The sequence below is a fragment of the Lipophrys pholis genome, assembly GCF_963383615.2.
Source record: "Lipophrys pholis genome assembly, chromosome: 9".
In the NCBI taxonomy this organism is placed as follows: Eukaryota; Metazoa; Chordata; class Actinopteri; order Blenniiformes; family Blenniidae; genus Lipophrys; species Lipophrys pholis.
The window spans coordinates 31603658-31626514 of record NC_137639.1 but is presented as its reverse complement, the minus strand read 5'-3'; the positions used below and the strand labels follow the sequence as shown (position 1 = coordinate 31626514).

The window sequence follows — 22857 nt, the reverse complement described above, 5'->3', positions numbered from 1 at the left end:
AGAAGCCCCCCGGAGTCACAGCTGCTGGATACAATAACAAACAAGCTATTATCATATTCTCATGGACCATTTTCAGCTCGTCAGACGGAAAGAACAAATAACAAATAAGTCTCTCCGCTGACAGCCGCCATTATCCTACATTTCTCTTTTGTGTGAGTGTTGAATCCGATGCCGCCGTGATTGTCCTGATCAAAATGTGTGTGTTTGACCTGCGATTCAATAAGTGGCCGTGACAGCTCGGCTACTTCCAAATGATTCTTTTAGTCACGCTCCCGGAGGGATTCCAGGCCCGCTCGTATCTCAGGAATTGATTCTTATGTGCTGCTGTCAGCCCAGACTGACAGCTAAATGGCTGAAAAGTTAAATTTTAATGTGGCGAGCGCGTCGGCGGCGCCACGGCGGTTTAGTGACGGAGACCGAAAGCGGCACCCTGAGACGAGCAAGGTGCCGCTGCCGTCGCAGCAGGAGGCGCCGCCTCCCTTTCTGTTCTCTTCACTTCCAAAGAGCCTCAGATCTTAAAAAAAAAAACCCTCCCAGAATCAGTCATCTGTGCAGGAATGAAGGAGCGATGGGATACAGACACCGCAAAGCAACAGGCAGCACACCCAACACAGGAAGCTGCTTTCAAACCATGTTTGTCATCTGCTCGCTAATTCCTGCAGGTTATTTTGGTCACAGACTGGAGCGCCGATCCGCCCAGAAACAACCGAGAGCAACAGTTTGACAGACAAACATCACGGCGGAGCTGCGGCGCGCTATCATGTCATTCACCTCAGGTTAGCAGCAATATTGGAGATGCAGTTAATCATCTCCGCATTCTGTTTCTCTGCACCCCACATGCTGCAGGAGAAAAACAAGAGAGGGGACAAAACAAGAGGTGGTTACCGATCCGCAGGTTAGCCGAGCGCAGCCGGGCCGCTCACACAAAGCTTCAGATCTGACACATGTGATCAGTTAGGCTCCGATACGCGTCACAACACAAAGGAAATTACAATATTTAACATGTTTCTGGCTAAACGGGAGCTCCTAACGTCCCGCACAATAATACAAACCCTTAGAAGGAGTTAAAGACTCTGACGTAACGTTGGTCTTTAAAGTACTGAATGACAGAAAACCACCCGACGGCTCCATAAAGAGGAGGAACCAGAGCTGCCGACTCTAGACTCGTTCTCTCAGGAGTGAAACACCACAGCCCCTAGTGGACAAAGTAGGAACTGCAACTATCACTTTCACTGGAAAAACTGCAGTTAATATTCATTTATTACCTTTCGCCAACGAACGTCGGGTGACTAACGAAGTTGGCCGGGAAGGTTATGTTTTCATCTGCGTGTAGTTATTCATGGTTCGTATGTGTGCATTTTACCACCTTTCCGCAAAAAACTACTCACCCGAATTGCACGAAATTTTCAGGGATGATTTTTCATCATCCAAAGACCAATTGATTAGAATTTGGGACGTTACCGGCGAACCGTTTCGATGATTCCCCTAAACGGTGAAAAAATGTCCCATACAGAGTGGATGAGCGAGGCACCTTATAATAAAAATGTATCGGCGTCTGTTGCCATGGAGACGCTTCCCGCTCAGTGTTTCACACAGCGATGTAGCTACAGGCTAGTTAGCATCGATAAGAACTAATGGCTAACATGCTAGTGATGCTAATTCAGCCCTGCAAAGAAATGTGGCATTGACGAAGGTCTGCGCTCTACCGAGTGTAGCTCTAGTTGTCAATTTTACATGTTGTGTGTCATCCTGCTACAATACTTTATGAATTAAATCCTCTCTTCGACCCCCATTAGTCATCTGTGTGGTAACGTGAACGTCTCACTCCTGAGCAGTGTGAAAAGTTGGCAGCTCTGGTGTGAACATTAAAAACAAGTTATTACAGGGAAAAGACTCGACAAACTCAGAGACAGAGAAAGATAGACATGACCCCATTCATTCTTCAGTTAGTGTCGATTCTTTAAAAAGTAAATACAAATGGATTGTGGAAAAAGGAAGTGATCGTGGCAGGATCAATAGTTTGGATCAGGAAAAACAACTTATAGGTAAATAATTCAGACATTTTCTGGCTCAAAGGATTAAATGGTGGAGTCTCAGTCAACGGGCAGGAATATGGCGAACAATGGGCGGGCCTTTCCAGAGTCTAAATTCATTTTATTATTACAGAGTAGAGACGCACCGATACTGGTACCAGTGTTGTCATCAGGAGTATTATAGCGATTAGAGAGTATTACATGACGTCATCGGTCGCTACGTCGCTCGCAGCTACACAAGAGAGGACGAGCGACGATTCTTAAAAATCAATGAGAACGACAAACGTGAGACGGACTGTAAATTATGTTGTGAGAAAAGATCACGAGGAGGAGGAACATACTGTAGTTTGTAAAACACCAGCGACTTCCTCACCAGCAGCGTTAGCCCGATGTCGCTCAGTAGTTTAACTCCGAGCCATGCTATGTGCTAAAGAGCTTCCGGGCTCAAACGCCAGTGATGCTACATGCTACATGCTGAAGAGCTTCCAGGCTCAAATGCCAGCAATGCTACAAGCTATATGCTAAAGAGCTTCTGGGCTCAAACGCCAGTGATGCTACATGCTACATGCTAAAGAGCTTCTGGGCTCAAACGCCAGTGATGCTACATGCTACATGCTGAAGAGCTTCCAGGCTCAAATGCCAGCAATGCTACAAGCTACATGCTAAAGAGCTTTTGGGCTCAAATGCCAGTGATGCTACATGCTACATGCTAAAGAGCTTTTGGGCTCAAACGCCAGCAATGCTACATGCTAAAGAGCTTTTGGGCTCAAACGCCAGTGATGCTACATGCTACATGCTGAAGAGCTTCCAGGCTCCAATGCCAGCAATGCTACAAGCTATATGCTAAAGAGCTTCTGGGCTCAAACGCCAGTGATGCTACATGCTAGATGCTAAAGAGCTTCTGGGCTCAAACGCCAGTGATGCTACATGCTAAAGAGCTTCTGGGCTGAAACGCCAGCGATGCTACATGCTAACCTTGACGTAGGAGCTGTGCAGAGCTGGTTTGCAGAATCACACAGCCTTCTTGTAGCTAAAGGTTAGTACTCATACTCGTTCTTTAAAAAAGTAGTATCGGTGCGTCTCGATTACGAAGTACTCTGCTATGAAGGACGGGTAGTGAACGCTCAGGAGGCGATCAATACCGTCCAGAAGAGTTGGTTTAATGAATTTATATAGTATAGTATTGTAGAGTATTGAAATAGTGCCTCAGGTTGTGACCGCTGGATGACACAGCCGAGTCGACCAACCAGGAGCTCCGTGAGAGCGGAAGCTGAGTGGGGGGGGGGGGGGTATCTAGGTCACCACCAAGATGAATGGGGGGGTTACAGCTTCATCACAGCGAGGAGCTTCTACAGGCTCAACGCTCAGAGGAAACACTCACAGGTCAGAGGTCAATCCATCCCATTCATGAGTTTGTTACAGGACAAGAGAAGAAGAAGGGGGAGGGGCTTACACCAAGTTGCTGAGCGACGCCAAGCTGAGCTGCTGTTGCTGTTGTTGCTGCTGTTGCTGTTGTTGCTGGGAGACTGTCGGTTGCTGTTGCCAGGCAGCCATGTTGCCAGGCACCAGCCCCGGTGGCGTGAACGTCTGGAGCGCGGTGAGATCTGCACTCGTCAGCTGGTACTCTGGGAGGAGGAGGAGGAGGAGGATGAGGATGAGGAGGAGGAGGAGGAAGGGGGGGGGGGGGTTGTTTTACATCATACAAGTTTCTGGTGCATCAATATTAATCAGGGCTAATCCATATTAATGGAGACCTTTGAAGTGGAATCACTGCAGAAGCTCGCACACAATGAACAAAGTGAATATTCATGGTGGTTTGTGGCGCCGCGCTGCGACGTTTTCTAATTCTCCTACACGACACTGAAGAGTTTTCAAAACATAATACAAATTATATCTTTTAGTCGGCGTGACGTGTCGTTTCTTACGGGTGGAAACTGATTTTACACACTGGTGCCTCGTTCACACGACAACATGAGAGGAAATGCTCCAGTTTCAAAGCAGTTTGGGTGTCTGGTCGCTCGGCGTCGCTGGAAAACGCAACTGCAATAAGTGTCGCTAAACGCTTCGTCTCTGTGGAAATGGAGGGAAACAAAACTTTTTGAAAACGCTGTATCTTCATGGAAATGAAAGAAAACGCAACTTCTTGAAAGTGCTCTGACTCCATCTCAGTAGAAACGGGGGAAAGTGCAAGTTTTGGAAAATGCTCTGTCTCCATGGAAACGGAGGAAAACGCTCTGACTGTCTACGAGGACATTTTTGGGAAAATGCTTGTTGAGAGCGTAAACATTGGGAGTGAACATGCACACCACAGAAGTTACAACTAGTAGTTCTGCACATGCTCAGTAAAGCCAATCGGGAATAGTCTCCTAGTTTAATTTTGACAGTCACCATAATAATGATCCAACTTGGTAGTTTTATTTTGAAAGTCACCATAAAAACAATCCAACTTGGTGGTTTTATTTTGACAGTCACCGTAATAACAATCCAACTTGGTAGTTTTATTTTGACAGTCACCGTAATAACTATCCAACTTGGTGGTTTTATTTTGACAGTCACCGTAATAACAATCCAACTTGGTAGTTTTATTTTGACAGTCACCATAATAACTATCCAACTTGGTAGTTTTATTTTGACAGTCACCATAAAAACTATCCAACTTGGTGGTTTTATTTTGACAGTCACCGTAATAACAATCCAACTTGGTAGTTTTATTTTGACAGTCACCGTAATAACAATCCAACTTGGTAGTTTTATTTTGACAGTCACCATAATAACTATCCAACTTGGTAGTTTTATTTTGAAAGTCACCATAAAAACAATCCAACTTGGAGGTTTTATTTTGACAGTCACCGTAATAACAATCCAACTTGGTAGTTTTATTTTGACAGTCACCGTAATAACTATCCAACTTAGTGGTTTTATTTTGACAGTCACCGTAATAACAATCCAACTTGGTAGTTTTATTTTGACAGTCACCATAATAACTATCCAACTTGGTAGTTTTATTTTGACAGTCACCATAAAAACTATCCAACTTGGTGGTTTTATTTTGACAGTCACCGTAATAACAATCCAACTTGGTAGTTTTATTTTGACAGTCACCATAATAACTATCCAACTTTGTGGTTTTATTTTGACAGTCACCGTAATAACAATCCAACTTGGTAGTTTTATTTTGACAGTCACCATAATAACTATCCAACTTGGTAGTTTTATTTTGACAGTCACCATAATAACTATCCAACTTGGTGGTCTGTCCATGAGAATGTTCTCTCATTGTTTATGTTTAGAGCTCATTGTTTTCTGCTGTGTGTGTGTGTGTGTGTGTGTGTGTGTGTGTGTGTGTGTGTGTGTGTGTGTGTGTGTGTGTGTGTGTGTGTGTGTGTGTGTGTGTGTGTGTGTGTGTGTGTGTGTTTTCAGTACAAAAACAACCAACAGCACCAACTGGTGGCCTGGCCTACTAACTACATCACTTTCAGCATTCCTGCTGTCGCCGGGGAAACAAAGTGTTTTCAAAACGTTGTCACGTGGGCGGGGCCTGAGCTGCCGAGCGGCGGCGTCGGGTCTCACCGGTGTTGTATCCCGTCTGCATGCCCGAGAACGGCGCGAGGAGGCTGGGCGTCGCCACGGAGACCACCGGTGTGGTGAGCGTCTGCGCCACCTGGGAAACACCTAACCGCTGAGCATTCTGGGAAAACAGAGACACACAGAGGAGAAGCATCCAGCTGTAAAAACTACTTTTGGTACAGTTTCTACCTTTCCTCACTTTCCCATACGGTCCTCATAATAGACCCCCCCCCCCCCCCCCCCCCCCCCCCCATGTCTGAGAACCACCCCTCCTGTGCGTTGTGCCCCCACAACATGAGAAAACCTGCTTTGTTTCCATGGAATCAGGTCTTTCTCTCCTTTTAAGGCCCGACTGTCGGACTTGACGCCACATGACTTCATCCATTTTCAGCAGCAGTTCTGATAATAGCTAGCATGTGCTCTCCACTGTACAGCGGCGGCTCCGTACAGGAACCCAGACAAATTGACTCACTGCTGAACTTTTTCACTACAAACACAGCTTGTTCTACTTGGAGCTGCCAATTAACTATGGACTGTGATTGAAACGGACGCCGTGCATGAAGATGCACGAACATTCATCTCTTCCTGCTCCAACATGAGCAGGACGGGCCTGGTACCGAGCCTAAGACATGAGAAACAGAGGTCAATCAGGACGGTTTCTCCTTATATGGTCGAGTGGAGACGTTCATGAATTCATCCATTTTCAACACCAATTCTGATTACAGTTAGTGTGTGTTTTCCACCGCAGGCAGCCGAGAGGCAGTAGAACAGAGTCACCACTAAAATAATCCACGGTGAACACAACTTGTTCTTTTACTGGAAATCTAATAAACATCATTTGTGATTTAAGTAGATGGTTCTGGGGGGAAAACTATGATATTATTGGAAGGTTGATTGAAGAAAATACTATTTCTTTAAAGATTCAAGTGGCTCAAATATAGATTGATCCAAGTGAAGGGAGGTCTGGACCTCCAGGAGGACCCCAACGCTTCCATCTCCACCGAGGATTCTGCTTTAGGAAGAACCAGAGGAGCAACTTCAGCTTTTCAACTGGTTCACATGATGTAAACTTCACTTCCTAAAGGTTCTCCAGCAGGAGGAGAACAGGAGGAGGAGGAGAACAGGAGGAGGAGGTGAACAGGAGGAGGAGGTGAACAGGAGGAGAACAGGAGGAGGAGGTGAACAGGAGGAGGAGGAGAACAGGAGGAGAACAGGAGGAGGAGGAGAACAGGAGGAGAACAGGAGGAGGAGGTGAACAGGAGGAGGAGGAGAACAGGAGGAAGAGGAGAACAGGAGGTGGAGGTGAACAGGAGGTGGAGAACAGGAGGAGAACAGAAGGAGGAGGAGAACAGGAGAAGGAGGTGAACAGGAGGAGGAGGTGAACAGGAGGAGAACAGGAGGAGGAGGTGAACAGGAGGAGGAGGAGAACAGGAGGAAGAGGAGAACAGGAGGAGAACAGCAGGAGGAGAACAGGAGGAGGAGGAGAACAGGAGGAGAACAGGAGGCGGAGGTGAACAGGAGGAGGAGGAGAACAGGAGGAAGAGGAGAACAGGAGGAGGAGGAGAACAGCAGGAGGAGAACAGGAGGAGGAGAACAGGAGGAGGAGGTGAACAGGAGGAGGAGGAGAACAGGAGGAGAACAGGAGGAGGAGGAGAACAGGAGGAGGAGGTGAACAGGAGGAGGAGGAGAACAGGAGGAAGAGGAGAACAGGAGGAGGAGGAGAACAGCAGGAGGAGAACAGGAGGAGGAGGAGAACAGGAGGAGGAGGAGAACAGGAGGGGGAGAACAGGAGGAGGAGGTGAACAGGAGGAGGAGGAGGTGAACAGGAGGAGGAGGAGAACAGGAGGAGGAGGTGAACAGGAGGAGGAGGAGAACAGGAGGAGGAGGAGAACAGGAGGAGGAGGTGAACAGGAGGAGGAGGAGAACAGGAGGAGAACAGGAGGAGGAGGAGGAGGTGAACAGGAGGAGGAGGAGAACAGGAGGAGGAGGAGAACAGGAGGAGGAGGTGAACAGGAGGTGGAGAACAGGAGGAGGAGGAGAACAGGAGGAGGAGGAGAACAGGAGGAGGAGGTGAACAGGAGGAGGAGGCGAACAGGAGGAGGAGGCGAACAGGAAGAGAACAGGAGGAGGAGAACAGGAGGAGGAGGTGAACAGGAGGAGGAGAACAGGAGGAGAACAGGAGGCGGAGAACAGGAGGCGGAAGTGAACAGGAGGAGGAGGTGAACAGGAGGTGGAGAACAGGAGGAGGAGGAGAACAGGAGGAGGAGGAGAACAGGAGGTGGAGAACAGGAGGAGGAGAAGAACAGGAGGAGGAGGTGAACGGGAGGAGGAGGAGAACAGGAGGTGGAGAACAGGAGGAGGAGGAGAACAGGAGGTGGAGAACAGGAGGAGGAGGTGAACAGGAGGAGGAGGAACAGGAGGTGGAGAACAGGAGAAGTTTAATGCTGTTAAAAAATGTCTTATTGTGTCAAACACAGTTTAGTTCAGGGGTGAAAAACAGTCTGAACCGGTAAAATAATGTCATAATTACTTTTTAAATTTCATCTTGAAAGTTTTTCTTCACCGTGACGTGGAGAATACATCATGAAAACTTTGGGAAATGACGATTTTAATTAAACTTTCTGGTGCAAAATACAGTGAAACATAGAAAAACCTCTCCTAGAGCTGTTGCTTTATGGGCGATTTAAAAAACTCTACCTCTAACCTAAACTCTACCTCTAACCTAAACTACCTCTAACCTAAACTCTACCTCTAACCTAAACTCTACCTCTAACCTAAACTCTACCTCTAACCTAAACTACCTCTAACCTAAACTCTACCTCTAACCTAAACTCTACCTCTAACCTAAACTACCTCTAACCTAAACTCTACCTCTAACCTAAACTCTACCTCTACCTCTAACCTAAACTCTACCTCTAACCTAAACTACCTCTAACCTAAACTCTACCTCTAACCTAAACTACCTCTAACCTAAACTCTACCCCTAACCTAAACTCTACCTCTAACCTAAACTACCTCTAACCTAAACTCTACCTCTAACCTAAACTCTACCTCTAACCTAAACTCTACCTCTAACCTAAGCTCTACCTCTAACCTAAACTCTACCTCTAACCTAAACTCTACCTCTAACCTAAACTCTACCCCTAACCTAAACTCTACCTCTAACCTAAACTCTACCTCTAACCTAAACTCTACCCTGACAGCGCGGCTTTGAGGCTAATGCTAGTTTGGTAGCTTTCACTTCTCTTAAGAAACGTTTTTAAAACATCAATTCTTCCTTTGAAATTTCTAGAATTTGCTCGGTGGTTTGGCCGGACTGGTTTTGCCCCTCGGGCCTCATGTTTGAAACCCCGTCGCATCAAATATTCAACAGGCGCTCCGTCTAATTGTATCATAGTTTTAAAAATGCATCGGTTCTATAAATCAAGGTGGAACAAAGGGTCTAAACTCTTCCTGTGGTTCTGCTCCAGGACGAAAAAGAGAAATAGATATAAGTGAACCCGTCCAAATAGATCCTGATATAAAGTCTTTTTAATCAACTGAACACACTGAAACGGCTGCTGGACACGAAAACAATAATGTTGTTGAACTAAAAAGTTGCTTTTAAAAACGTGATTTCCGCTTCAGGACCGGCAGAAACTTCAGCAAACGTTTCCTTCTTGTTCCACATTTGAGATTTTCTGAGGAGAATCTGAGTCAAACATCCGCCTGATAAGCAGAGTTTGATGTGATAAAGGGTTAAATGACTCGGTGCGGTGCGGCGCGGCGTGGCGCGGTGCGGCGCGGCGCGAGGATGTTTTATTCATGCCGCCGCCGCCGGCATCGTTTTTCCGCCTCTTGCAAGAAGATCCAAGCACCTCGGTTCTCTCTGAGGCGTTTAACTTTTCTGTGACACTTTAACATCGCCGTGCAAGATGAGAAATTTCTCGCTTCTGAGAGGTGGCGTTGGCACGGCAACGCCGTCGCCAGGGCCGGGCGGGCGGCGTTATGAAGCGTCACGGTGGAAGGTGTTATGAGCGGCGTCGCCGTGCTGGAGAATCATGCTGACAGCAACGCATGCATCGACGAGGCTGGCGGAGGAGAGACGGGTGGAGATGAACCAGAAAAAAAAAAAAAAAAAAACGTGTTCGTGCAGAGAGGAAGGCGAGGAATGACGACACAACGTGTGCGTTGAGGTGAGTGTGTCTTTATGCATGCATGTGTGTAGGACAGGCAGGGGTCAGTAGACCCCCCCCCCCCCCCCCCCCCCCAAACCAAACATGCACATGCTGAGCAGCTTCCAGTGACAGTCAGGTGCTTGTTCCGGTTCCCTTCACGTTTCCTCTCGATTTCCTGTTCGAGCTGCACTAATGTCACTTTACTACATTAAAGCTTCAGTTGAAGTCGACGGACAGTAACGTGTTTCCTTTTTTACCTTATTTTAATTCTGTTACAGAAGCCAAACTGTTCTTTAATGAAATATGTTGGAGTTTGAAGGGCATGAATCCTGTTTCACAAGGGAAATAATACATCTGACCTCCGTCAGGGAGAAGTTAACCATCTACATGTTCAGAAGAGAGCAGGGATTTAGATATTCATTATCTAACCAATCACACTTATTAACCTTTAACAAACAATATACCCTGTTAATTAGTGAGCGCTACGTCACGGAGGTCCCTCCCCCTTCCTTCTCTGCTCCTCTTACGGGCATTTGGCCCCGTCAATTATCTATTAATAGTTTGGAACTATGTGCGGCGGTGGGCGCACCCGGGTCTTGGGGGTTTGTGTTTGTGTATTTAATTACTTCCGCTCCGCCTATAAATAGGCTGGGCTTCGCGCTCCTCCGGGCTCTCGCTCGGTCGCTCTGTCAGTCATGCATTTTCTTCGCCGCTTCCTGGGCGGCGCCGTGTTTCGTTCACGCTCTCGATGTCTGCAGGTGCAGCTACATCACCAAGCTTCCTGGTGCCCGGCTGGCTGGCCGAGGTTAAGTCTGTTTGGCGTGGCTGTACCCGCCGTACTGTTTTCACTTTGTATTTTCCGTCTGGGTCAAGTCTGGATCTAGGCTGGGTCTAGTCTGGGTCTACTCTGGGTCTACTCTGGGTCTACTCTGGGTGTACTCTGGGTCTAGTCTGGGTCTACTCTGGGTCTAGGCTGGGTCTAGACTGGGTCTACTCTAGGTCTCGTCTGGGTCTAGGCTGGGTCTAGTCTGGGTCTAGTCTGGGTCTAGGCTGGGTCTACTCTGGGTCTAGTCTGGGTCTACTCTGGGTCTAGGCTGGGTCTAGACTGGGTCTACTCTAGGTCTCGTCTGGGTCTAGGCTGGGTCTACTCTGGGTCTAGTCTGGGTCTACTCTGGGTCTAGTCTGGGTCTAGGCTGGGTCTAGACTGGGTCTACTCTAGGTCTAGTCTGGGTCTAGGCTGGGTCTACTCTGGGTCTAGTCTGGGTCTACTCTGGGTCTAGGCTGGGTCTAGACTGGGTCTACTCTAGGTCTACTCTGGGTCTATTCTGTGTCTAGGCTGGGTCTAGGCCGGGTCTAGTCTGGGTCTAGACTGGGTTTAGTCTGGGTCTAGTCTGGGTTTAGTCTGGGTCTAGGCTGGGTTTAGTCTGGGTTTAGTCTGGGTCTAGACTGGGTTTAGTCTGGGTCTAGGCTGGGTCTAGTCTGGGTTTAGTCTGGGTCTAGGCTGGGTCTGTGTTTTCTTGCAGCCGTTTGTTCCGTGTGGCCGGGCCGTCACGCCGTCTTTCAGTTCAACTTTTCCCTGTTTTTTGTCTGACAGGTGGACGAGGCTCTTGTAAAAAGAAATCAAAGAAAAATAAACTAAATGTTTAAAAACCATGTCCTTGTCTCCCGTGTGCCAACATATGTTTGCTCCCCCTGTGGGGTGGTAACAGTGAGCTTTAGAGGGTATTACCAGCAGTGGACAGCACCGGGCTCCATCTTGCTTCCAGTCTTCAATCTAAAATAAATCATATTATAATAAAACTAAACAGGCAACATGATTAAATTCTCATTTCTAAATCAATTATACTCAAGAATAAAGTGCGTCATAGAGATCTCTACAAGAGTATTCATGTTTGTTTTTGAGTTAATCAGTGAATATTCAGTCTGTACAGTTTTGCAAAGGTGGAAAGTAACAAAGTATCTGTACTTCTACTCGAGTAAAGATTGCGAGTACTTTGAGAAAACTCATTTGTGTGCAGAGCTTTTTCTTCAACAACATAAACAATACTGAAATATGCAGAGTATTATTAGATATATGAGGTAAAATAAGTCATTAGTATAATCGGAATAACATTGATTTTAAGAAGTTTTTGTTCTTGTTCTATATTCTATTAGTATATTATTATTATTATTAATATTATTATTATTATTAATTCTGTATTAGTGTTTTGTTTCGTCTTGTTATGTTCTGTATGTGTTCACTTTGTGGAGCCGTTTTATGAAATAATAAAAATGATTGATTAAAACAATAAAGTTTTTGTGAAAAGTTTCATTTTGATTTCAGCCACATTATTTCAAGTACTACTTCATATCAAATCATAAACGTATCATCACTTTATAATTATTATATAAGTGAGTGAACCTGTTCCTACAACCAGTGGCTCGTTACCCCCGACTGGAACCCGGGTTCGAATCCCTCCGGTCTGTCAGTCCGATGCTTTTCTCTACCTTCATTAACAAACAGCAGCTTTCTTCCTGTTAAACTTAGTTTTTATTTTACAGCCATTGTTGGTTTTTCACAGTAAAAGTGCCTTGAAGTAACTGTTGTATTTGGCCCTATAGAAATAAAACTAAACTGCGTTGATGTTTGTTTGAATAAAACTGGCTTGTTGCCAGTTTGACTTTACGATACTGTATTTACAAAGTATTATTATTATATTATTGTTTCCATGTTTTAACCAAACTATTTTACTCGAAGTCGAAGCAGTTTGAATGAACCTGGAAGGGAAACAACCAGGTGACCTGTGCTCAGGTGTGTGTGTGTGTGTGTGTGTGGCGGTGGTGTGGGGGTGGTGGTAGACGGGGGGTTGGGGTAGGTTGGTGGGGGTGGGGGGGTGGGGGTGGGGGGGCTGTCACACTCATGCTCTGGTGAAAACACAGAGTTCGACTCAACATCCATGAAGCCAAAAGTCTATTATTCACCTCACTCACCAACTCCAGCTCTTCCTCAGTCTGCACAGGGGGGAGGGGGGAGGAAGAGGAGGGGGAGGAAGACAAACGGCCCGTAAGAGTCTGGATGTCAAAAGCTAAACATTTGTTCTCAAACAGCGAGGATCGCAGCGGCCGGAGGTTACGAGGTTTTAAGTCGGCGCCCTGAAGCTCCGCCGGCGTCTTTACGAGCTCCGTGAGAGGGCAGCGCAGCACGCCACGCCGCCGGCCCGCGGGGCCACGGCAGTAACCACCTGAACCACGCGGCGCTCCGCGGAGCTACGGCAGCATTTTGAGATGACGCTGCGGTTGTGTAACTTCGACTACACCGGTCGACCCGCGGCGCCGAGACCCGCCTGATACTCTGGACTCGGTGGAGTCGCGGCGGCGGCGGCGGCGACGGCGTGCTCACCAGCTGCATCAGGCTCTTGCTCTGCGACGTGATGACCCTCAGGTCTGGCTTGCGGCTGTTGACCATCTGAGGACTGGGCGGAGGTGGAGATTTAGCCGGGACTACTTTCACCAGGCTGTTGCCGTTGGAGACGGAGAGGAGGCCCGGGGAGGCCCTGGCGCTGATGTAGCCGTTAGCTGGAGACACAGAGAACAGAGAGTTTTTAACGTGACGAGACGAGGGAGGAAGAGGAGGGTCTACCTGTGTGTGTGTGTGTGTGTGTGTGTGTGTGTGTGTGTGTGTGTGTGTGTGTGTGTGTGTGTGTGTGTTTCTTCTCATTAGCGAGTTGGAGCGCTCTGTCGCACCACATGCTCCTCATCATTTCTCCTTCGCATCAAAACTGAGTCACGCTCCAACCACGACTCTTTTATCTCCTCACACACACACACACACACACACACACACACACACACACACACACACACACACACACACACACACACACACACACACACACACACACACACACACACACACACACACACACACACACACACACACACACACACACACACACACACAGAGTGAAAGGTATAAATGTGTGTAAAGTTTACCAGTTAATGCAAGTTGTTCAAATTTATTCACAATATCTGTACAGTTACTAACATATTTGTGTTCTGATATATTTACATGTTAAAATATATCATCAATCATGTGTCGGTGAGCTTATTTACCGTGATTTCAGGACAATAGAGCCGACCACCACACAACCAAACTCACGTTAACAGAAACTAACATGTAATCCAGTGTAAACACCACGCTGAGCTTTAACACTGTAAATATACAATTACTGAGGATTCCAACATATTTACCAAACTGAGAAAGAGAACTTCCCACTGAACACTTCTAGTCACCGTGTCATTATGAACTCTGAGCACTTGTTTTGGTTAAACATTGACCTCGATGAGGAAAAGTGAAGCCAAGTCAGCAGGAAGCCTCTTTAAACTCCTGCTCATTTAAAACCCGTGAATACGATGCTGATAAGGAAAGATCAATGATGAGGTGGATCAGCGAGCCGCGACTCGTCCAGCCTGGTCAACTGGTCAGTTAGTGACGTCTGGTGGTGAACACGACGGAGGCGGAACCCCCGAGAGACGACGGACTCCGCACCAGAATCACAAAACCTAAAGAGACGCTGTTGTTTTCACGTCAACGTTTCCAGTTTAAATGCTTCGATTCATTAAAAGTTTCAGTTCCACGGCAACGTTCTGAGAACGATGTCCGTTTACACACAAACACTGAAAACAGTGTAGTTAGTAAGCCAGGCCACTAGTAGGTGCTGGTGTTAGTTTTAGTGCTGAAAGCATGAGCACACACGCACGCACGCACGCACGCACGCACGCACGCACACACACACACACGCACGCACACACACACACACACACACAGGAGAGAACAATGAGCTCTAAACATTAACAACAGAACGTGGACCTTCTATTGGACAGACCACGAAGTTTGATTGTTATTACAGAGACTGTCAAAATAAAACTACCAAGTGAGATTGTTATTACAGTGACTGTCAAAATAAAACTACCAAGTTGGATTGTCATTACGGTGAATGTCAAAATAAAACTACTAAGTTGAATTGTTATTACGGTGACTGTCAAAATAAAACTAGCAAGTTGGATTGTTCTTAATGTGACTATCAAAATAAAACTACTAAGTTGAATTGTTATTATGGTGAATGTCAAAATAAAACTACTAAGTTGAATTGTTATTATGGTGAATGTCAACATAAAACTACCAAGTTGGATTGTTATTACAGTGACTGTCAAAATAAAACTACCAAGTTGGATTGTTCTTAATGTGACTGTCAAAATAAAACTACCAAGTTGGATTGTTCTCACAGAGAACAAGTTCCAAAACTACCAAGTCCAGGAGAACCTGAACTGGGAGTCATGACACCGCGGAGGAAACTCTGTTCTGAGTGTCTCTACTGAGCATGTGCAGAACTACTGTGCCCTGTGGTGGTGGTGTTCATGTGCAGTAGCAGTGTTTTCATGACTGTTTCCAGAAAGTCTCGTTTTCGCCCGTTTACACCGCAACAGAGTCGGAGCAAAAGGTTCCACCATGAGAGCCCTTTTCCAAATCCCTGATTTAAAACCAAATGCTCTGAATTAAAAAAGAAATCTGTCCAGCAGGTTGTGTCGCTCCGTTAAAACATGAAGCTCTTTCCAGTGCTGTTTCTGTATTTACTTTCTTGTTTTGGTTCCATTTTGTTTATTTGATAAGAACATTCCAGCGACATGACCGAGCCTCGCATCTGTCCGACGCTGCCGCCGGTGAAACGCTCTCATTCTTCACCGCAACGCAGAATTTCTCCGGTTATTAGTAGAACCCTCATCATGTCCCACGATGGAGCAGCACTCCAAACAGAACCTTTAACTTTAATATCACTCTATGTATCACTCTGTGTGAGTAGAGAGGGAGAGAGAGAGAGAGAGAGAGAGACAAAGAGAGAGAGAGACAGAGACAGAGACAGAGAGAGAGAGAGAGAGAGATAGAGAGAGAGAGACAGAGAGAGAGAGACTGAAAGACAAACTGACACAGAGACTCAGTGTATAGGAGGGACAGCAGGGACTTTCCCAGGCCCAACACACACACACACACACACACACACACACACACACACACACACACACACACACACACACACACACACACACACACACACACACACACACACACACACACACACACACACACACACACACACACACACACACACACAGTATTCCCCTTAGACAGGCGGCGAGAGGGTGTGTGAGTGATAGGAGATAGCAGTTCTCCATGACGTTGCCCCCAGATGACAGTGGCATGTGACTCTGCTTCATCTCAATCACACACACACACACACACACACACACACACACACACACACACACACACACACACACACACACACACACACACACACACACACACACACACACACACACACACACACACACACACACACACACACACACACACACACACAGAAAAGTAAATTCAGTAATACTGAGAGAATATCAGAGCAAAATAGAAGGAAATCATCCAACATTCAGTTTTTAGGATTTAATCCCGCCGCAGAAAAATACAAATCTTAAACTGGAGAAGTTGAAGCACATGTCCTGTTTTTGTGTTTGTTTCTGATCTGCAGCTTGTCTGAGTTCAGTTTGGACTGGGAGACGCAGCAAATCACTAGATATCTGGAGTGGAGTTACTCTGGGGTGGAGTTACTCTGGGGTGGAGTTACTCCGGAGTGGAGTTAATCTGGAGTGGAGTTACTCTGGGGTGGAGTTACCCTGGAGTGGAGTTACTCTGGAGTGGAGTTAATCTGGGGTGGAGTTACTCTGGAGTGGAGTTACTCTGGAGTGGAGTTAATCTGGGGTGGAGTTACTCCGGAGTGGAGTTACTCTGGAGTGGAGTTACTCTGGGGTGGAGTTACTCCGGAGTGGAGTTACTCTGGGGTGGAATTACTCTGGAGTGGAGTTAATCTGGGGTGGAGTTACTCTGGAGTGGAGTTACTCTGGAGTGGAGTTAATCTGGGGTGGAGTTACTCCGGAGTGGAGTTACTCCGGAGTGGAGTTACTCTGGGGTGGAGTTACTCCGGAGTGGAGTTACTCTGGGGTGGAGTTACTCTGGGGTGGAGTTACTCTGGAGTGGAGTTACTCTGGGGTGGAGTTACTCTGGGGTGGAGTTACTCCGGAGTGGAGTTACTCTGGGGTGGAATTACTCTGGGGTGGAGTTACTCTGGGGTGGAGTTACTCTGGAGTGGAGTTACTCTGGGGTGGAGTTACTCTGGGGTGGAGTTACTCTGGGGTGGAGTTACTCTGGAGTGGAGTTACTCCGGAGTGGAGTTACTCTGGGGTGGAGTTACTCCGGAGTGGAGTTAATCTGGGGTGGAGTTACTCCGGAGTGGAGTTACTCTGGGGTGGAGTTACTCTGGGGTGGAGTTAATCTGGGGTGGAGTTAATCTGGGGTGGGGTTACTCTGGGGTGGAGTTACTCTGGAGTGGAGTTACTCTGGAGTGGAGTTACTCTGGGGAGTAATGGAACAGCATCATGTATCATCTGCATGTTTGATTTGAGTTTGACGCTAAACGACGTGGGCGATTAGTTCAGGCGTGTCAAACATGAGGCCCGTGGGCCAGAACGGCAGAAGCACATCCTCCAAACTCCTAACGACACAAGGATTTTTTTAAACAAGTAGTGACACAACATGACACTGAGACGAGGTATCAGTGACGCTGCCATGAAAACAGCAAACTACCGTAGTTTGTAAAAATACCCAGAATGCAACAGCTGTCGGGTTTTTTTGGGATATTTTACTGTATTTTAAGTTTTCATTAAAATTGGATTACTGTTGAGACATTAGTCTCTTTTCCACAGTAAATGTTTGGGTTTTGTGAAAATACTAAAATTGGGCTGATTGTGGTTATTAAACTACAATATTTCTGCAAACCTGACAGCGCGGCTTTGAGGCTAATGCTAGTTAGCTCGCTTTCATGGCAGCGTCACTGAGATCTCAGGATCGCGTCACGACTTTGTTAAAAAAAATACCAGATTTGGAAAATGTTCACCATGTGCCGGGTGGTTTGATCAGATTGGAGCCTCTTGCAGGACGGTTCAGGTCCACGGACCTCATGTTTGACACTCCTGGTTTAGACGGAAAAAAAACGTAGAAGAAGGTGCTTTAGAGGGAACGCTTGAAAAGGAAGGACAAAAGTTTGAAAAAATGTAATTAAAAAAAGGGGAACATCTAATGGAAGGAATGGGGAGAAAGAAGAGAGACGAGGAGAAACGAAGGCCGAGAAACAGATGGAGGAAATATCAGACGGAAGAAAATGGATCCAAGTGAATCAGCAAAACGTAAGAGCAGAACGACGAGAGGGAAAACGATGAAAATGAAAAAAGACGAGACGGAAACGGATGAACGGTGATGTCAGCGAGGATCAGTGTGTGTGTGTGTGTGTGTGTGTGTGTGTGTGTGTGTGTGTGTGTGTGTGTGTGTGTGTGTGTGTGTGTGTTGGGTTATATGTATCACGGTCAGTTTCTGGGTAAAGGTGGGAGGCGGACTTCTGTTCTGGTTTTTAGCAACTTTAGCCTTTTTATAGAAGTTTTAATCTTTATTTAATGTCAATTTAATCAGTTTGAGCCTTTTTATAGCAATTCTGGCCGTTTTAACTTCTATTCAATGTCAATTCTTGTAGTTTTATCCTCTTTTAAAATCAATTTTAGCACTTTCTCACCATTTTAGCGAGGAGAGTCATTTTGGAAATAAGCCACGTGTGCAAATGATATAAATAAAAAGATAATAGGATGAAAATTGTTCCACATGTAATTTCCTTCAGGCTTCACAGAGCCGATCCAGAGGAACTGAAAAGCTGCGCTAGAGCTTTCAGGTCACAATCAGAAACTTTAGAGGAATATAAGTAACTCCACTTTGAAATGTAATAAAAACTCTGATCTGAGCTGAAGCAGTGAAATCATTCAAACTTAATCTGGCTCCAGTGGAAACAGCATTAATCAATCATTATCTGACATAAAATCCAAATTCACAACATGCAGCTTTAAAAAAAGCAACAGCATATAGGAAATAATCCTTGAAATGATGAGTCAGAATCACAATAATCTCATATTCCATCGTGGGAGGACTTCTTTGTTTACTCTGCTGAGTTTCTGAGCCAAACTAAGATTTCTGCTTTTATTAGATACAATATACGTACGTAAAATATTTGTCCTGCTAAATAAATTAATATAAATAATCCAAACAGATTAACCCATTGACCTCCACTATGTGGCAGAGGGGCACTGACACAAGCCACAAGGAAAAATGGTAGAAAGTGATTTTAGAAGAAGAAAACGTGTACAAATGATGAGAGGAATCGATCAGTTAAAGGTCAGAGGGCGAAGCCATGAGTGAGACGACAACAGTGAGACCAGAGGTGTCGAGTATATTTTAGTTCGGGGCCGAAAAACAAAACCTTTTCATCCCGAGGGGCCAAACCAGTAAAACCGCCTTAATAACCTTTAAATGTAAACTTTTCTTTGCTGTAGAGCAGAGTACACATGATCAAAATGTCCATATCTTTTACACAAACCAACCCGTTACTCCTGAAAACGACTACAATCTCAACATGAAGCCAGTTTTGTGGTTTGGCTGATTCTCCTGTAACTTAGTTAGTCACCGTCTACACCTGTGGAGTCGCCTGTTTCTCAGACTGTGTGAGGACGGTGCTTCATTCAGGCAAGTTCACTCTTCTATCTGTTTTACAGGAGTTCTAAGTGTGTGTGTGTGTGTGTGTGTGTGTGTGTGTGTGTGTGTGTGTGTGTGTGTGTGTGTGTGTGTGTGTGTGTGTGTGTGTGTGTGTGTTGTCTCCTGTTACACAAGGCCGGGCGTGGGAATGTGAGGAATGCTGGGTGACGTCAATGGTGACATTCCTGGAGTCCCGAACAGCTGAGAACGACAGAACCACCAGAGGAAGAGGAGGAGGAAGAAGAGGAAGAAGAAGAATGCATGGATTTGTGGATTTGTTATTTATCGATTGTAATTTTTTAAAAGAGTCACTTGTTGGAAAATCGATTTTCTTTAATATCCTTGAAAAACTCATGTCAGTATTGAAACTTGGCTGAGGAAGTTAATCCACGTCCATCGATTGAATTGGGCCCGACTTGTTTATAGACAGAATATAGGAAACACACACACACACACACACACACACACACACACACACACACACACACACACACACACACACACACACACACAGAGTCTCTACGCCTTCAGGCGGCGTCACATTGACGAGCATCAGTTCTACAGTAAAACTAAACCAGAACGAATCTCTACCAACGTCTTTCACCTGGACCAAGAATCGTTTTATTTTGTCTCCGCAAGGACAACGAGTCCCCACAACGTCAGTGTGTGAGCAGATTCAGGTCCTCACAACTGTATGAAAACACACACACGCACGCACGCACGCACGCACACACACACGCACACACACACTATCTATTACTACGGCTGGCTGCAGTATCTGCCAGGCTAATGGGATTTAAGGCGAAAGCTGGCCAGCGTCAAAGTCACCTCTGAGGAGAGTCTTGTGCCAAGACCAGGGAAGGTTGGAGGGGGGGGGTGACGGGGATGGGGGGGGGGGGGGGGGGGGGGGGGAGTAGATTATTCCACAGAGGAGATGAGGGAGAACAGCTGAGGGAGACAGGATGAAGAGCGGGCGGAGGGAGGAGACCAGCGGAGACGCCGACCACTTTTTACATTTTCTGCGGTTCTTTTGTTAAAATCTAAAAAAAATCGGACTCGACCGAGTCGGTTTACACTTTTCGAGTGAAAACACATCGCTGGAGAAAAGTTTTGACTTCACGGAGCCACGTTTTGAACACGACGTCCGTTTCCATGGAAACGGCACAAACACTTGAAAACCATGTAGCTTCAACGTGGGGCCACTAGTTGGTGCTGCTGTTTGCTTTTATAATAACTTATAACACAACACGCCGCAGAGAATTACCGTGAGTCACTTTCGCTCATTTTCAATGGCGTCCGAGGCTCCGCCCACACGACAACAATCGATTCAAGTAACCATTGTTTTGGGCCGATGATCCACATTAGCTGAAAATGATGATGTTGTGGCCCCGCCTCCCTCTCCGTGATGTCACCGAACAACACCAACATGGTGGATGCTCGTCACTTTAATAAGGACACATGATGGATCTGTTCAATATGAGGATTTCTTTAATGCTTTGTGTCTGCTCTGCTTCTGGTGTAATCCTGTGGCAGCGTTAAAGCGCCACCTATAGGCCTGGCAGATGCGCTACATTGTTTTGAGGAAGGTTTCATGGTGTCGCATCGATGGGAACATTTTTAAGATGGACGGGGAGAAAAAAGACGCTTTTGGCAGGTGTGGACGGGGACTAGTGTTTTCGAAAAGTCCCTCGTCATCAGCTGTTCTCAAAAAGCTTCCAGCGTTGTCGTGTAAATGGACAACCACAACGCTGCGAAAGTTTGTCCATTGTCCGTCTACTGAGCATGTGCAGTAGCAGCATTTCAGAACGTTACGTTTCTCCCCGTTTCCATGGAGACGGAGTCGGTAGCGTTTGATCCACCTGGTAAATGTTGTATTTTGAGTGTCTCCGACCGTCGTAGTCATGGAAACGGATCCCAAACAGCGTCGCCTGGGGAGTCGTTGCCTGACAATTGTTTGAAAAGAATTCTGATGTCACCAAAAACGCCTCCGGGTCTAAAGGGTTAAACCTGGTTCTGGCTTTCCCGGATCACAGCAGCTGAGGAGCCGTGAACAAGTTGTTCTTCCATCCTGGCCGTTTTCCTCTGCTTGTGCTTCTGCCTCACGACCCGACCCCGGTTCTGTTCTCTGGACAGTTTACCAGCAGCTCCACCCTCAGCTGTCGCCGGGCGACAGGTGTCTCCCTGCACGTGGCCGCGAGTTAAATCGCCCGCATTGCTCCGGCTGTAAGTCACGCTCGGAGGAAAAAATAAAAAATAAATCACTCAGACAGTGGAGAGGAGCAGTGTGTGTGTGTGTGTGTGTGTGTGTGTGTGTGTGTGTGTGTGTGTGTTCATAGGACCACAAACTAATTCTTTCCTGTAACACGGTGGACTTACGGACTGGGCTCGGGCACGCTCCGTTGGAGTTCCCCAGATCTCCTCCCAGCAGAGCGCCTGGAAGAGGAAAGAAAAAGGATTTAAAAACTTTTGTAAATACACGACGCCACTAAACTGATCTCATACCCAACAGTTCACACGTCTCGTGAAAAATATCATTAAATCAAGTGTGTCATTAAAAAAGTGCCGCCGCCGCCGCCGACACTCATTCCACTCTGCCAAAGACCTTAATTGGTTTCAATTTTGTATTTCCAGTTAATATTGAAGTGCTCCTCGATGGTACTTATGTTATATTTGAGTGGAAAACATGTGATCTCATTCTATATTAAAAAACAACAACATTTAAATCCATTTATTCTCTTCATTAGAGGCAATATAGTTATAATCTAGTTGTTTATTAACTTTATTCTCATGTGATTGATTTATTTAGCTGTTTTTCTCTGGAGTGGCTCAGAATAAAACTACAGTCTTCTTCCTGTAACATCAGATTATAGAGCATCTTCCTCCACTAACATCAGATTATAGAGCATCTTCCTCCTCCAACATCAGATTATAGAGCATCCTCCAACATCAGATTATAGAGCATCCTCCCCCCAACATCAGATTATAGAGCATCTTCCTCCTCCAACATCAGATTATAGAGCATCTCCCTCCTCCAGCATCAGATTATAGAACATTGCCCCCTCTAACATCAGATTATAGAGCATCTTCCTCCTCCAACATCAGATTATAGAGCATGTTCCTCCCCAACACCAGATTATAGAGCATCCTCCTCCAACATCAGATTATAGAGCATCGTCCCCCTCCAACATCAGATTATAGAGCATCTTCCTCCTCCAACATCAGATTATAGAGCACCTTCCTCCTCCAACATCAGATTATAGAGCATCTTCCTCCTCCAAACTCAGATTATAGAGCATCTTCCTCCTCCAACATCAGATTATAGAGCATCTTCCCCCTCTAACATCAGATTATAGCTCATCGTCCTCCCACTAACTGATGTCTCCGTCCTTCTGAGAATAATCCACCAAATCCATTCTTACTGTTATTATTTCATCTTCTCTTT

General features: G+C 46.1%; 1 protein-coding gene across 2 annotated transcripts in view; it reads right to left on the bottom strand.

Moving 5' to 3' along the window:
* Nucleotides 1–767: 767 nt before the first annotated feature.
* mef2d (myocyte enhancer factor 2d) overlaps nt 768–22857 on the bottom strand; it is a gene marked incomplete at both ends in the record, with an annotated part of 88678 nt that continues 66588 nt past the window's right edge. Inside the window, 6 exons of one of the 2 annotated variants that reach the window (XM_080471044.1) lie at nt 768–840; nt 3487–3658; nt 5604–5721; nt 12719–12748; nt 13137–13312; nt 21792–21848. In XM_080471044.1, the coding sequence (XP_080327170.1) occupies nt 768–840; nt 3487–3658; nt 5604–5721; nt 12719–12748; nt 13137–13312; nt 21792–21848 (626 nt within the window). Of the gene's footprint in view, nt 841–3482; nt 3659–5603; nt 5722–12718; nt 12749–13136; nt 13313–21791; nt 21849–22857 lie in introns of those variants that run through there. The other variant, XM_080471045.1, reaches the window with a different exon arrangement.